General features: G+C 41.2%; 2 protein-coding genes across 2 annotated transcripts; both read left to right on the forward strand.

Moving 5' to 3' along the window:
- Window positions 1-5054: 5054 nt before the first annotated feature.
- pou3f3a (POU class 3 homeobox 3a) lies at window positions 5055-6335 on the forward strand. The gene has a single exon (XM_070914744.1). It carries the CDS (start codon window positions 5055-5057, stop codon window positions 6333-6335), a length of 1281 nt encoding a protein of 426 aa, XP_070770845.1.
- An 8151-nt stretch (window positions 6336-14486) lies between these two features.
- On the forward strand, window positions 14487-15653 carry gpr45 (G protein-coupled receptor 45). Its single transcript, XM_070915287.1, has one exon. The coding sequence runs from the start codon at window positions 14493-14495 to the stop codon at window positions 15651-15653; it is 1161 nt and encodes a 386-aa protein (XP_070771388.1). The 5' UTR covers window positions 14487-14492.
- The last annotated feature ends 1983 nt before the right edge of the window (window positions 15654-17636 follow it).

Raw genomic sequence — 17636 nt, forward strand, 5'->3', positions numbered from 1 at the left:
GATGAGTGATGTCTTTATACCATTTCCCGGCTGTATCCTCTGTGTTGTTTCTTGTCACTTTGGCCCCTTTCAAATAATCCATTGGGATTAACGAATGTAATTTGTAATTTTCACATATTAACTTCTCCCCTTTTTCTTTTTCATACATAATGGGCCAAACCACAGCAGTGTTTAACTAGTGTATCTGTCCATTGGGTGTCATCATTTAAGTCTCAGCAGGGGCCTGTAATTGACTATTGTTCCAGTGTGGTAAACACAAACTCCTTCTTTTCCTTTCCTTCAGCCCTCCCTCAGCGATGAATAATTCCACCACATCAATTGACGGCCGTCCCAGGACACATTTTTTAATGCCTGATGAATCTTTAAATCTCAGTTATTGACTGAAGAGCAAACGGCACATTACAGTGCATTCACACATATGGCCAAACCTCAGAGAGATCTGCCTTTAAATTAGATTATTATTGGTCATATTTGCCTCATATTTCTCCGTCTCTTTGGAAATGGATATACTTTGATCATTTCCCCTCTGTTTCCCACTCACACTCTCTCTCTACCCGGACTACCACACTTTGTCTCTCCTTGTCTCTCTCTCCTCTCCGTGGCTGCCTCTGCTTCTGATTTAAACACGCAGCAGGGGGTTGTGGGTAGAGACTCACGCTGTGAAGGATCTCTCTGACTCAGGGAGAGCTGAAGGTCAAACACACTCATGATCAGAACCACAGGATGACACTGAAGAGGTGGAATATAAAGAGTACAGGGATGAAAGCCACGGAGATAAGTTCTGTTCTCTCAGCAGTGTTTCCAGCGGAGACAGGCAGTTCAGGACACTTCTGTAAACACCAGCTTGTACGGCTCACAGTGGAGGAGCTCACAGAGATGATTTACCTGCTAATAGCTGCTCGGATATATTCACATATACAATGAATCAATGAAAAGAGAGCAGTATTGGCCTGATAACAGCCAAAAGCCAGACAGAGGGAGATCTTGTTATAGCCTCTGCAAAGAATATTAATAAATATAATAACTGTGGAGATACCAACAACACAACTGTCATCTTTGCAACTTAATTTTTGTTTTGCCTGCCTTGTTTGTGTTTCTCTCTCTTCTTAATTAGACAGACCCTTGACTGACAAAGCAAACAGAACAAGATCAACAGCACGAACAAGAGAAAATCATCTGTTTCTTTGAATGGAAAACTCCTGGAGCCCAGATGAAGGTTTTTCCTTTTCCCCTTCGCAATTTTTGTTGGAAGCATTTGCATATTTCAAAAAGTCTACCAAAGAAAATAGCCCAGGGGCAGAAATGGCCGATCTGCATATTGAAGACTCGACAGAGGGCGAGGAGAGGCAGACTGAGAGAGGGAGAGAGAGAGAGAGAGTCTCTGTGTAAATGATTTGAAGAAGATCTAAAAGAAACAATAATGTCAATAAACTGACGGTGTTGTGCTTATTATTCTGGATTAATTGCGCTATTCACTACAACTAAAACAGATGATTTGCTCAGTTGGCAAGCAGTTTCACAGAGAGAGAGAGAGAGAGAGAGAGAGAGAGAGAGGGCAGAAAGAAAAATGTGCATCATAAGAAGGCCTCTTCACCCAGCTTCCTTCATGAATAACAAATAGAGGACCCAGAGCTGTGACCAGCCAGCACAACACATGAAAAACATTACTGCATTCCCCGAGTCGTCTGGTTTTCTCTACATGGTGCTGGTAGGCTGGAAATGTGAAACACTGGTGTTTTCGTACAGCTTCTCTGTTTTTACTGAACACAGTTCAACAATTAACAGGTTTTATAGGCTGTGGAATTAATAATTAGTTATATTTTTACTTTTATAAGTTGTATCCAGCTTTACAAATGGTTAATAAATCATTTAGTAATTCCTTAAAAGCTGAAAAAGTCTGAAAAATCCCTCTGGCTGGTATATCCTCCTCTCGTATACGCTTATAAATGGTAATTAGTCGTTAATCAGTCAAGGGTTATTACAATCAGTCAGCAGTTGTGAATGTGAGGTTTATAAATTGTAACTGTTGGCCTTGATATTTTCTAATAAATGATTTACTAATGCCTTACAGACCAGTTACAAGCCATTAATAAAACTGCACATATAAACATATTGACAATAAAGTTATCTGTGGCTAAACAGACAGATCAATCAATCAATCAATCAGGAGGAGCTGGGGGTGTTTGAGACAGCACAATCTTTACTTTCATAACAACCATTTCGATATCTGTTGATATATTATCTATGTTATGATATGATACAGATTCCTGGACAAACTTAATGTAGATGCACTCCTCTCATTTGTTTTGCATGGGTCTCTGTATATCATCTGCAATATATCAATTTTGATTATATTTAGAATTCTTAAAACCACAAAGACTATAGTAACTATAGTTACAATGTCTAATATGTGTGTGTGTGTGTGTGTGTGTGTTGGAAATAAAGCATGGAATGTGAAAAAAGCCAGTAATAAAACTAAAAATTAAACTAAACATTTTAGGGATTCAGGTTTAAAAAACATTGCTCTGTTTTTGTGTTTTTGAGGTGCATGAAGAACTGCTTTGCCTTTTTAGGTCACTCACTATAAAGACAGTTTGATCACAAACCATCGGAACAAGGGCTGCAGAACATCTGGACCAAAATCAGTGTATTAATTCATTAACATCCACGACTGCAGACTTGGGGTATTGTAAGAACCCTTTATTAATGACTTGTAAACATTTATAACCAAGTGTTAGAATAAATGCTGGAGGAAGATACACCAGCTGATGAGATATTTTCACTATGTGCTTATTAATGGTTAAGAACTGATCTGTTAAGCATCAGTAAACGATTTATTAACCATTACTAAAGCCAATAGTTTCAACATTTTTATACCCTTATACAGTAAACAGTGTTTTATTAGAAAGTGATACTTATTCTTCAAGTTGGTATCTAACATTAAAGGATTCATTAATTTCCTCTGCCATTACAAGTGTTAAAGGATAAAGCAGCTGAATTTAAAGTATTTAAATAAAGCGGATTATTCACTATAAATGCAGTGTTTTGTTGTGTCATGTATTGCGTTGTGCAGCCGGTGATGCTGCCTTTAGTTCAGCTGAGTTGCATGAGTGAGTGTGTCATTGTGCTCCCTCAGGGATGAACCCCTGAGTGCCATCCTGTCCCCCCAAAAAGGTCGCTGGACTATTGAAGAGATGTTGCAGAACACCCTGACCAGTTACCATGGTGATTTTGGAAATTTTTACCATGGGAGATTAAACAGTATAACATGAAAGATGATTAACTTTAAAATTCCTCAACTGTTTATTGAGAGTGATTCTGTATCTGCATTACTCAGTGAGTTTATTGTGACCTTAAAGTACTTTAATGCATTTTAATCTCCTTTTTTGAAAGCCTAATAATAATATGATTAATAATAATATGACAAACACCTAGCTACTTTTGCTGATAAATCATATAGCTTATTTCTATTGCTACAAATGTCTTTTCTCAAACTCATCCTAAAATCGGATAAATCTAAAGGTAGTTTGGAACATGATAAATGAACATAATGGTGGGTAGTTGGATTTAAATGTTATGATAAAAGTCTCAGTTTGTGTTGCAGGTTGGGCAAATACATTTTGTGTATCTATTTATCTTTTACCTTTTGGACAAGATCCAAGACAAATCCTGCTGAAAAGCATAAATTAGCACATTTATTGGGCTGCACCTGGCTCTCTCCTCCAGTCCCCAAACTTCATGCGTCTCAGTCGATGCTTTACTCTCTTCAAGGCCCTTAAATCTGTAGCAAAGCCGTGGAAGAAAATTCCCCATGACACGTTTATTTAACAGGCCATCCATAAACTGGCCCAGCATGGAAACATCCCACCAGAACCGGTTTGTTTTGGGGTGTTTTTTTTTTTTTTTTGAAGATGGAAAAATCTAACTATTGGCCGGTTTTGTGCACCTTCAGCGCTCAGCAGTGCGGCGCGTCACGCCACTGTGGCCTTTACTTTACCATATGAAAAGAAGAGCGCATTAAGATGCAAGAGGCGTACAAAACCTCCTATGTACCCAAAGCCGACTTGAGTATCCTTGACACAGGCCTCGGTTGCTCTGTGTTATTATGAAAGAGATAACAACATATATATAGACGGCATTATTTGTCTGGTATCACTAACTCCAGTGGCTTCATAACCTCAGAATGTGTTGAAGACATATAATAATAATAATACTCTATCTACATTCATTTATATATATACTTTGGAAGAAGTCTGGTTTGGTCGCAGGGTTTCTTACCCTGTTTCTCCAGATGATACATGCAGACTTACAGACACGGCCAGACTGTTCTGTGTCTCTGTCTTTTTTGTCTATTGTAATATTTTCGAGCATATTGTTGCTTATTTTCCTGCAGCAAGAACTTCGTGCACCCGAGGCTCGATTAAGACACAACAACTCCTCTCTGGCTGTGCGTCCAATCAGCGGGAACTATGCAGAGCCTTTCTGTTGCAATTGGATGGAGACGGGAGAGGAATACGCAGCCTTGGCACAACGTAAACACATGCTCGTCTCCTTCGCTCCACAGAGGACTCGCCGGATTGAGTAGATGGAGTGAGCGAAACTACCGAGAGGACCCGAGAGAGGCTTTAAAGTTTTTGTCATGATCATTTAGTCGCTTTAAGAAGTGAATATCAGAAGAGACGGGTTCTAAGTGAGCGGTGCAACAGCTCCGCAGTTTGGCACGGATCAAAGAAGGTGTTTTTCCATATCATCAGGTCTGTGGATTACGCACGGCGGAGATTCCGGGACAGAGAAAAGTTTTGAAGACTATTGTTTTGTTGCACAGGAATGCTAAGAGAGCGTGTTTTGTCACACAGGTCTCAGCACGCACGAGTTGCTATATAACTAAAATTATCATCTGAGCCTCGATGGAGTGATTTCGCACCTTTGTTTTTCTTTTTTTTTACCAATCGCACAAAATCTTCCCTCATGCTGACAGACTGAATTCATTCATGGATTAGAATAAAGTGGGACTTAAACTAAACACCAGAAGAGAGAAATCGATTTTAGGATATATGCTTTGGGGGATGGCAACAGCCACCTCGAGTCCATACCTAGCCAGCAGCAGGATTTTATCCGGCCCGGTCCTTCACTCGGATCGGAGGGGTGGTGGCATGCAGCCGGGCAGCACCGCTGTGACCACGGTGTCTAGTGGATACAGAGGGGACCCTTCAGTAAAGATGGTGCAGAGTGACTTCATGCAGGGAGCCATGGTGGCGAGCAACGGGGGCCACATGCTAAGCCATGCCCACCAGTGGGTGACATCGTTGCCTCACGCAGCAGCCGCAGCAGCCGCGGCCGCGGTGGCAGCAGTCGAGGCCGGCTCTCCGTGGCCCCCCAGCTCCCAGCCGCAAGACGTAAAGAGAAACGCCGGCAGGGAGGACCTCCACTCAGGCTCCGCTCTGCACCACAGGTCCCCACATCTGGGACCACATCAGGCGCACCCGGGAAGTTGGGGAGGCACCTCCGCAGCGCACATCAGCATCACTGAGGGGCAGCAGCAGCAACAACAGCAGCAGCAACAGTCCCTCATTTACTCCCAGACCGGCGGGTTTACAGTCAACGGGATGCTCAGCTCGCACGCGGGCCAGAGCCTCATGCACCCGGGGCTGGTGCGCGGGGAGTCCCCGGAGCTGGACCACAGCAGCCACCATCATCACCATCACCACCATAATCACCACACGCACCATCACCAGCATCACGGGGTGAGCCACGAACCGCACTCAGACGAGGACACCCCGACGTCTGATGACTTGGAGCATTTCGCCAAACAGTTCAAACAGCGGCGGATCAAGCTGGGCTTCACCCAGGCAGACGTGGGCTTAGCTTTGGGCACCCTGTACGGCAACGTGTTCTCACAGACCACCATCTGCAGGTTTGAAGCGCTTCAGCTGAGCTTTAAGAACATGTGCAAGCTGAAGCCTCTGCTGAATAAATGGCTGGAGGAGGCCGACTCCACGACCGGGAGCCCGACCAGCATCGACAAGATCGCCACCCAGGGCAGGAAGAGGAAAAAGCGCACGTCCATCGAGGTGAGCGTAAAAGGCGCTTTGGAGAGCCACTTCCTCAAGTGTCCCAAACCATCCGCGCAGGAGATCAACTCTCTGGCGGACACTCTGCAGCTGGAGAAGGAGGTGGTCAGAGTCTGGTTCTGCAACCGCAGGCAGAAAGAGAAGCGCATGACGCCGCCTGGACTGCCACGCACCCCGGAGGACGCATATTCACAGGTGGGCAGCATGGGTCCTGACACACCGTCACCCTCCATAGACTGCAAGAGGATGTACAGCGACACGTGAAAGAAATCTGAACAGCGTGTGTTTGAATACATCTTCCCTCAATGATATGACAGTTGATTCACTTTTCTTACAGATCCTCATGTCCCCTGATCCACAACAATAATGTTATCCAGTGTGTGTTCATTTCAGAGGAGGACAAATGTCTACTTTTATGCATCGTCGGGTATTTTTCTGCACTATGAATCAGCCTTTGGGACAGAAAATGAAAAAGCTGAACTAAAATCTGAACAGAAAATAATTCAAAGTCTATTAAAGGCCACGTTTGTTCACCAAAAGAGCCGGCAGAATGAACATTTATCAATCTGATGCCAAGAAGTTCAAACAAAGAAAAGTTATTTCCGTATCACTGTAATGTTAAAAATAAACGTTCCCTTGTAATGCTGCAGATGTTGATGTCCCACAGGCTAGACTGGGCTGTTTTTAAATGAAAGACATTGATTTAATGCGCTTTATTCAGCGTTAAGTTGTTTTTAATGAGCAATAATTTATCTTCCTTCAAACGTGTTTCTCACCTTTGTGTTGTGTGTCAGTGGATTTATGTTGTGACACAGTTTAAGATGGTTAAAGAGCGTTTTGAAATATTTCCAGTATTGTGTTTGTTTTCCTTCATAGGAAACTTTTTTTTTTTCTTTAAATGACAAAACACATTCCCTTAAGTTTATGTTCAAGTAAGTCTGCTGTGTATTCTTGTGTGATGATTTGGACTATTTATTTTTTTTCCACTGTGTTTTTATTTTCATGGAATAGACTAATTATTTAATAAATTTGACATAAGGAAATAATTGTGTTAAAATATCTGAGGTGGCCATAAGTTTCCTTCTGACACACACACACACACACACACACCCACCATTATCTATCATTTTAGTTCACACTTTTGCAGTGAAATATGAAACATGTAGTCAGATGCTTTTCAATGGATATTGTCAAATAAACCAATAAGGCTCTAAGTGTCGAAACGGCAATTTAAATGATCTTTCATGGGAATCAAAGCCAATATACCGACATTGTCCTGTAAGTTATATAAAGAAGTTAAAAGGCATAACGTCTTTGAATAGATCCATGCTATTCTACCTGGGATTTCTTGTTAATAGCAGCTTCTAGAGCTGCAACGACTAATCGATTAATCAAGATGAGAAACCAACTACTCGAATAACACAAAACTTTGATAACTGATCAATTTGTTTCGTAATTTTTCAAGCAAAAATGCCAAACTTCTTAGATATCAGCATTTGATGATTTTCTTTGCCATATATGATAATAAACTGAATATCTTTGAGTTTTGGACTGTTGGTTGAATAAAACAAGCTATTGGGATGCATCGTCTTATGCGGTGGGAAATTATAACCATTTTTAAAGTTTAAAGACAAAACGATTAATCGAGAACTTAATGGGGCAGATTCATCAATAATGAAAATAATCATTAGCTGCAGCCCCAGCAGCTTCATTAAGTTATCACCATTTATACTGTAATATAAATCAAAATAATGTCACTAGCCAACACCATTTCACAGTTTTTATGCCTCCCATGTTGCCCCGATTGAAACTGATTGAACTCATCACATGAGTCTGTTGTTGGAGTTTGCCTCTACATTTATGTGTGATATACTGCATATCAGTCCAGCCACAACACATCCCTGTGGCAGCGCTATGGACTGCAGCTCTGTGGATCACAGCCAACAGAGGTCAGCTATTCCAGCTGGCAGTTCACCTCGGCAGCGGTTGCCAAGGTGACAACGAGATGGAGGGACACGAGCGGATCTTTAGCCACAGTTGATGGGTTTGGCAGATAGACGGGCTCTGAGAAACAACCTGCGTCTCTTCTCTCCATCTCTGATGGATACAAACATGACCCACAATAACACATACGCGCAGAAACATACACACGCACCAGCTGATGTTTCAAATCAAATACCTCATTGATAATAAAGATTGGGGCGGGAGAGTCGTGGAAAAATCAGAGAGGAAGCGGCGGTTGTAGTGAAACTTGTAGGGAGGTCAAAGGTCTGCTGGCAAAGTAGCTGCCGGCAAACTCAACAGAACACTGAGGAATGAACACAAACCTGGAAGTTAATGCATTACTGCAAATGTTTTAATAACAGTTTAAGTGTGTATTTCAGAAGCTTGCACATTGACTCAAATAAAAACAAACGGGTGGCTGACACACACATGGTTGGTAACTCTGTCAATCTTCATGTTGTTCTTGATTATATTGTTTTTATGGATTTCTGTCCCTTTTGGAGCAACATGTGTCCCAACAATGCCAATACTAAATAAATTTTACTATTACTGTTAAAACACACATTCAGACAGGCACACAAATATGTCAAAAAGGGTGCAAGGTGTGTGGGTGTGTGTCTTCGCTGAACATTGGCAGGATTTAGGGGAAACTCTGGCCCTGTGGGTTATAAATAGCAGTCTGCCTGCATGAATGGGTGGTTTGAATGAGTCTTTACACGTCAGCTTGTGGAGCCGTCGTCACTCCAGGTCAATTTTCAATCCCTTAACAGGCCGACGGGAGACAAGAACGTATTTACGTATGTAAGAGGACGTGTTGGCGGTACTTCACCTGCTTATGAGGCCAACACCTAAGAAAGAAGACACATTAGACACCTTGTTGAGGCTGTTATTGGTGTTTTTGTGTTTTTCACTTTAACTACAACTTCCTGTAAAATTTAAAGATAAAACCATGTCAAAATCATTTCAGCAAACTCAAAAATGCATACAGAAAATTGAGCTGTTTTTCTCAGCTTCAGATAAGTTGACATTTTGCTGAAACAATGTCAGCGTCTGACGTGTTGACTTGTTATTTCTTGCTATGGAGTGGCCATACAGAGTTTGTCAGCATCAAGTAACTTACACAGCGCTCTGTCATGAAAACCAATCGCAGTCTACATGTCAAACACACACTATTAATGCAAAGGAAAACTTCTGCATGCTCTCAGCTACCACAGTAATATCACACAGAGGTGGAAAGGTGGTAACCACAGCTCACTGTAATCATCTACCGATGCCACTTAATATGATATATTCCCACCGAGCTGCAAAAGCACAAGTTCTCTGATAAAAATGGAGGCAAAACTCTAAGCCTGCAGGATTGCAGCTTGATCCCCTCAAAGCTTAGCGATGTAAAGATGGGAGATAAGGCTGGAATTGGAGGATAAAAAGCCCTTTAAAGGGTTTTGTCATCACACGGCGCTAGGTGTCTTCTCTGAATATTAATGCCGGGATCTGAAGGTACAAGCTGATGATGTTACAGTAACCTGGACCCAAAACCCCTCAATCAACAGAAATGGCTCAGCTCACATAAAGGGCACCTGTGCTTATGATGATAGTAAAATGTGCAGTCAGTGCTCGTGCATATATGTGCTACTTAAATTTAGCGTTATTCATCAGTGGAGTATTGTTTCTTGCATCACTGAAACACAGAATATTTGCAGTTACACACCACCTACTCCAATAAAAACTGCTATAATTGCTCATAATTGCTCTTAAAGCCTTGTTCAGAGGTACTTTACAGAAAGCAATTATTGTATGATAATCCCCTCTTCAGTGCTTGTTGTTTGTGCACAGTCACATACACAAACCTAAACCCATTCAAATAATTATTTTACAACAGCAAAGTTTTAATCTACAACTATTTCACTGTGGGTTGCTCATTATCAGCACCCAATGTTTGGTGTTAATTATTTTCACATTGCAGAGGTTGGTTGACCACTAAAGTCTAACACTGATTAACACATTGTGGTGTACTCAGTGTGAAAACTCATAACACACACGACTCCTACCTGGAGTCAGAGGCAGCTCCGGGCATGAATACAAGAACCCAGAAAGTGCATTTTGGGTGGTTGTAATGACAAACCTGTTGTCCTGAATTGTCTGCACAATATTGTTACTGGTGTAGGTTTTCTCCTCTCCTACTGAATATTCTGATTCACTGGTGAACATTTTTCACTTTGCCCGTGTTTGCTTTTTTTGGTGAATGATGGAGTACCAAAGTCTCTCCATCAGGAAGAAATTAAAGCAAACATCTGTGGAATAATGGACAGGGAAATGAATTCTCTCACTAGCAAGCTTGTTGTGTGGGTGCCACTGAACGTGACGAGCATGCATGTGCCAGACCGGTGGAGTGGAACTCGTTTGATGGGCATGTTCAACACATGGGCACGATGCCAATTTAGACAAGCATGCCCATGAAAAGAATCTCTGCCTGCATGCTAAGTGTGTGAATGCAAGCGTGTGTGAAGATTGAGAATACACCAGTTTTCTTATATAAAATCAAAATGAATTACAATTAAACTGCCTTTAGAAAATCTGTCTGCAGATGTGATTCTGCACATCTGGACTCAGCATTTTATCACTGATGTGTGATATCCCCCCTCTCCAAAATAGGCTACAATATAAGAATTTTACCAATTTATAGAGTCAAAGCTGCTGCTGTAAAATTATTATAGACATGTGATGCTCTAAAAAGAGGTGATGCAACTTAAATAAATTATAATAAAAAAACTATAAATACCTAGAAAGAAAAACCCCTAAACATATCAAAAACACAATTTTTGTCTCAAAAAGCAACTAAACAACAAAAGGCCAAATGGATGTGAGGTACAATGCTGCCATCTACTGAACGAAATAATTAATGCAGGTTTCTGAATTTTTACACTGCAAGGGGGCACTGACTCTGTGGCAAATGAACTCAATTTGACATAACAGGATTAATGAAATATGTTTGTAAAAAATGTAGTACTAATTCAAGAGGAGAAAACCAGAACCCAAGCTTGGATGTTTGAGGCAGTAGACGTGAGTGTGAGTTTGTCGTTGGCCTTATAGAGTGAAGACCCCATATTACGATTGATTATATACGTATACATAATGTGCAGAGGTAATGATACATTGAAAAGCTTGGAAATAAGGGCTAAAGATGTTTTAAATTTACATTCTTTTAAATGTGTCCCTTTTTGTACTCTACAGTAAACCCAATGACTTAATGGACTTGTCATTCAGTTAACTACTACATTATTTTTATAGGTTAAAGACTGGAGCAAATGCTTATCTTTAATATTATTATTGTGTGTTTAAGATTCCATAATAGGCCCATGACCCATTTGTCTTTAGTCAAAATGCTGTAAATATTATGTTTATTGCTGTCACACCCGAAACCTGCAGTTATACAGTATATATATGTGTAGGTGGTCTATACGTAAATCGGACCAGTTATTAGTCAGTTATTACTAATATTATCATTCTTATTATTTCCTTTGTTGTTTTTGTTGTGGTAGCCTACGTTCCGGAAAGCAAATTTGATTTTTTTTATTTATTTTTTTTACAGTGCAGATATTTTGGCATCTCGGCACAAAAAGCACAACATCATATTATTATTTATTCATTAATTAGCAATAGCGATAAGACAACAAAACACCGGCAGCACCGCACCTTTTTAAACAGCCCAGCTTCCAAACACATGTATCCGCCGCACTGCTCCTTTAAATCAGTGACCACCTGCTCTCTGGCGTCAACATCATCCGCAGGCGGCACGATGGCGATCGATACGGCAGTAAAATGTTCAAAGTGGGATATTTTAGGAAAAGCTCGACATGCACAGGGAGAGAAACACGATCACCGAGCTGACTGGCTCGACGAGAGACAAGCATGACACCTGATATCAAATGTAACGTCAAGGTAGGCCTATTTATGTCTGATAAACGCTGAAAGATGTGTTGGTTTCATTGCTCTAATCCCCCACTCGATGCATGGAGGAAAAAAAACAGATATTTTGTGTTTGATGTTTGTGATGCATCTGAATATTTGCAGTGACTTGTCCTCTGATAGTGATGCAGACAGGTTGAGATTGTAGCCTGTGATTGACAGAGAAACACAAGTGTGCAAGAGAAACATATTCATATGGAAATGTAAGAAAGGCTCAGTGGTGGCGCTAAACTCTTTAATGTCACTGGATGTGAGCCATGGATAATCAATACAGGGAATATAGATGATTTATCGCATGAATACATTGTAAAACATCAAACATCCGCCTGCATGGAGGAGCTGATGCCACCAGTCACATCTGGATACTGGATTCTCATCAAATCTAACATGAAAAGAGGACATGAAGAGGCCTATTTCAATTTATCTTCCTCATAACATTTTATTTATTTATTGAGATTTTACTCAGGCTGTAACATCCCTTTATTTTCTTATTTTGTCACACCAGTCTCTTATCGCCTATTGAATGAGTCCTTGAGGGGAGCAGCTGAGTAAAACCACCTGTTTTTGTTTAAAGCAGCAGTTAGGAGCCCTCTGCAGGGCAGGTCAGCTCATAATCTCCTTGACATAATTTGCATTTTGAAAGGTAAATGCATTAAAATTCAATTTTTAAAGCATTTTATTGTCTAGTAGTATAGTTTTATTGTCATGTAGGCGACATGATCCCATTGTTTTTTACTTGCTTCCTCATGCCTTTGTCCCCTTTTTATTATTCTCTCTTACTAGCTGATATATTTTCCTACAGTTAATAAATGCCTACCTTTTATTGATTATATCAAAAGATAATGACATGAAACAAGACCATAACACAGATATATTTATGTTTATCACACACGTCTTTGCTCTGTATTTCACGAAAAATGTATTTTTATGTAGTCACCTGACTATGAGTTTAAGTCATGAAAAAAAGTCCTAAGTAGCAAACTGTGTGGTACAGAAGATATTTTGTAATAGAAGAGTACCGGCAGCTTGTTGCCATGGAACTGGTGACCTTGTTGCCTTGGCAACAACCAGCAACACTATGCAGCGGCCTATATGGGGTTTTGTGCAAGAATGTAGCTACAATCGGTGGAGGGATCATTTCCTTTTACCTGTTTGGGTGAACCGTCACATACTGAGATTACAAACGTTCTTCCTCTTCTTGTAGATTATTTCAAACTTGACTATTAACATTAGATATCTTACAGTGACAAAGTGTGTACCATCAGAGAGCAATCACTGAATCCACATTTTGGTATGTCACAGTAGGAGAAGCACAGATGTAAATAATAAAATGAATGATGGCTGAATTCCATTTAGCTGCTTCAGTTTCAGTGGCCCTGGTATTGTGCATGCATGCTCACTGTCACACTGTCATGGCTAACTAGGTCGCTTGAATAGAACATGTTATTAGTAACAAGGCAAAATGTCTGCTGCCAAAACATCTGTCACATCTGGGTGGTAACACTGTGAGTTCACAAGGCATCAAACATGGAGGTCATGACCCTTAACTGGTCTTCTTGTCTCCCAGCTCCTACATGCCAGTTCACCTGGGAGGACCGTATGTGAGACCTGAACGCCAGCATGACCTCAACACATCGTTAACACTTGCACCAAGAGCGGGGGGGTGGAAACCATAGCAACAGACATGTCCTCTGTGTCTGTGTGTCCTGAAGATGCCTCTCTGTTTTATCACGGTTGCATCAGAGTCTGAAACATTGGCCAAGAATAAGCTTCTGCTAAGTCGACGCGAGACAGGCAACCGCACTATGGGTGTGTACTATTACTTGTGTTGTGTGTGTGTATTTCTATTCACGTGTGAAGCAGTACACGTACTGTGTGTGTTGGAGGGTAGGGGGTGTGAATGTTTGTATATGCACCCATGAATCTGTACAGCTCAACTGTTAATGATCAACCTCATTTAAGCCTGTGAGCAGCAAATCTCTGTCCTGTGTGACAATATCTCTCAGTGTGGGTTGGTCCTATGGCTTATGTAACTCCTTCAGCATCATGGGGACGTCACTCCTCCTCTCACTGTTTTAAATTTACAATTATCACTGAGTAATAGATCACGGAGCAGCTGAACTCCTCTGACTATCTAATGAGACACTGTGTTACGCCATGTTTACAGCAGCATTTTAAGAGACAGACAGCACGTTAATGTAGTGCACTGTTAATTCACATCGACATCCGTTAAAATCATGGCATGTTTTATGTATTTTGACAGTTTACAAGTTGTTATTTCTGTTTCACAGTTTGTTTGTTTTTTTAAATGCCATATATGGATGTTTTTGTCTTTCTATCTCAGATATTGCCATGGACGACCTACTGCTGGAAGATAACTTAATGTGTATACCATAACAACAATGGAACATGTACCTTCTTATGGGCTGACATCCCTTGATAATAGCTGCTATGGCTTTTTGTAATGAAAGCCTGCTGGAGGAGTGTGGCTTCATGGAGCCGGACAATGTAGAGGAAGCAGCGGAAAGTCTCCCGTCCGAAGCTGCGACTCCCCTCATATCAGTAACTCTGCGCGTGACACTGGCAGCCATAATGATCTTCATGATTACTATCGGTTTCCTTGGCAACGCAATCGTGTGTCTGATTGTTTACCAGAAACCTGCCATGCGCTCTGCTATCAATCTCCTCCTCGCCACGTTGGCCTTTTCGGACATCATGCTGTCTGTGCTCTGCATGCCCTTCACTGCGGTCACTGTGGCCACTGCCGACTGGAGCTTTGGAAGCGGCTTCTGCCGAGCGTCCATCATGCTGTACTGGCTGTTCGTCCTGGAGGGGGTGTCCATACTCCTCATAATCAGCGTGGACCGTTTCCTCATCATTGTGCAGCGGCAAGACAAGCTGACCCCACACAGAGCTAAACTGTTGATTGCAGGTTCGTGGGTGCTGAGCCTGTGCGTGTCTCTGCCGTCTGTCGTCGGGTGGAGGACAGGTGCAGCAGGTATTGGGGGTGCCTGGGCACCGCAGTGTGTGCTGGGATACAGCGACTCTCTGGCAGACCGTGGATACACAGTGCTGTTGGCAGTGGCTGTATTCTTTGTGCCATTTGCTGTCATGCTGTACTCTTACATGTGCATCCTCAACACAGTGCGCCGCAACACCCTGCGCATCCACAACCACACCAGCGAGCATTCCTGCCTGCCGGCCCTCAACCAAGTCAGCAAAATGAGACTTAGCGGGCTGCAGCGGCCCCCTCAGATCAAGGTGGACATGAGCTTCAAGACCCGAGCCTTCACCACCATCCTCATCCTCTTTGTCGGCTTCTCTGTGTGCTGGCTGCCGCACACGGTGGTCAGCTTGCTGGCCGTGTTCAGCCGGCAGTTCTACTACAGCTCGGTCTTCTACCCAATCAGCATAGGCGCTCTGTGGCTCAGCTACCTGAAGACGGTGTTCAACCCCGTCATCTACTGCTGGAGGATCAGAAAGTTCAGGGAGGCCTGTCAGGAATTCATTCCCAAGAGCTGCAGACTGTGTCCCAGAGTCCCAGGCAGGAGCCACAGGAGAGTGAGGCCCAGCAACATCTACGTGTGCAGCGAGACTCAGTCAGCTGTATGAAGCCAGGAGGACCAGTGTGTCGATGCACAAACCAGCAGCTGCTGACACTGCTATCAACTGTTTTTAACTCTTACTTTTCCTCTTAATTTGCAATCAGGGGCTACTGAAGTTCACCTTTAAAGAATATACTGGTTGTTGACAAAATAATCTCATCACAAGAATGAACTTTCAATCACAACTTTTAAGCCAATATGGATGAGAAGTACTTAAAGTGCAACATCTGCAACTGCATCTGCTGAGGAAGGTCGTGTGTTACAATCGAAAGCTCCAGAAAAGCTACTGAATGGACATTGTGGTGAGATTATTTTATCTGCTGCTTCCAAGATCAGCAATGAACTTTCGGTCTCAAGATGTACCGGTTGATTTAACTTCATGTTTCTGAAACTTACTGCCACTCAAACTATTTTATAATCCTCCAATGTCAGTTTACTTCTTTGTTTCATAATTCTCCCCCAAAGTTTTTCATCAATGTCACTCTGTTTCTTCAGACTGTACACTCAATTTTCAGTCTTTGAGTAGTAGTGGTGATAATATTTCTATTGTCAGTTATGTGATGAGTTCCACAAAAAAAGCATACACGGTATTAATATTCAGTGATGTTCTCAGATGAAAGTCTATATGCTTTCAACTGATGTCTTTTTTTTTTTAAACAGATTGTATTGAAATTTGTGAAGAAACACAACATGTTGTGAGTTGAAACTGTTATTTGAAACCATGAGTGTGTCAAGAAAAACGTGTGTCAGTTATTGAGCTGTGAATGTTTACTTGAATGTATTATCGTTTCATGAATGACCAAACCAGGTAAATAAATATAGTTTTTAAAAGAGGTTGCATTGACAGACTCAAAACACATTCTAGCCAGCTGCTCTTACAATGTACATAAACATTTGCTGAACGTAAAATATTGCTTGATAATGGAAATAGGTTGCTGAGTTGCTGGGATACTAAATACATCTATTCACTGTTCACTAAATGGATGTATATCTGCTTCACTGTACTCCCACTGGGAGAGTGGCGCCTGCACAAAAATTAACAAATTTTTCTCCAAGGAATGCTTGTGCTGAATGAACAAATGAAGTGAATGCACTGTGGTTTTGATTCAACTGCGTGCAGCATTTTCAATGTGTGGCATTCTAACATTGATAAATTACTGCATTCATTTTGAGATGTTTGTATAAATCCTATAAAGCTGAAAGATCGTCATCAATAACACTGGCAACTGATTAGAGGTTGTATTGCTATACAGCACAAAACAGGAAGATGGTGCTGTTCTTTCATTTCAAGTTATGAATTAGATGTTGGCTGTGATCTGGAGGTCTGGAACTAGGTTAATGAACTGTAGTAACAGCAACCTCCTTTTGACAAGATGAAGGGGGGTGGATGGGAAATGTGGTGAGATATAACAAAACTGCTGGTGTTAAAAAGAAGCAAGTGATTGCTATAACCACGGTCTCATTTGCTTAAGATGATTTACTGAGCTTGTTCAATCAATCTGATGGCTATTTGCAGTTAATGTGCTGATTATTTTCCCAATTAATTGATTAATTAAATGGTGAAAATGCCCATCAAAATTTCCTGAAGCCCTGGAACAGTCCAACACCCAAAGATATTAAATTTACTTTCACATAAGACAAAGAAAAGCAGCACATTCTCATAACTGAGAGGCATAAAAAAGAAAAATTGATTAATTCACTAACAATTAAAAGAAAAAGATTTTGACCTGAAACTCACATTATTCAGGGAAGATATAAACCATTAAATGATTTCCTGTGTCAACAATTTTATAAATTTCTGAACAACAGGAAGAAAACAAGGAATTTAAAACACAAATAAAAACACATTTAATGTTCAATATGAAAGGTGCTGTAATTTACATGTGAGTAAACTTCCTCCAAATATAACAATGTATTTAGCTATAATTAAATCCACAGTAAACACTATAAAACAGGCCCTATGAATCTACTACATGTGCCTTTATGTGAC

The sequence above is a fragment of the Enoplosus armatus genome, chromosome 11, assembly GCF_043641665.1.
Source record: "Enoplosus armatus isolate fEnoArm2 chromosome 11, fEnoArm2.hap1, whole genome shotgun sequence".
NCBI classification, from domain to species: Eukaryota; Metazoa; Chordata; class Actinopteri; order Centrarchiformes; family Enoplosidae; genus Enoplosus; species Enoplosus armatus.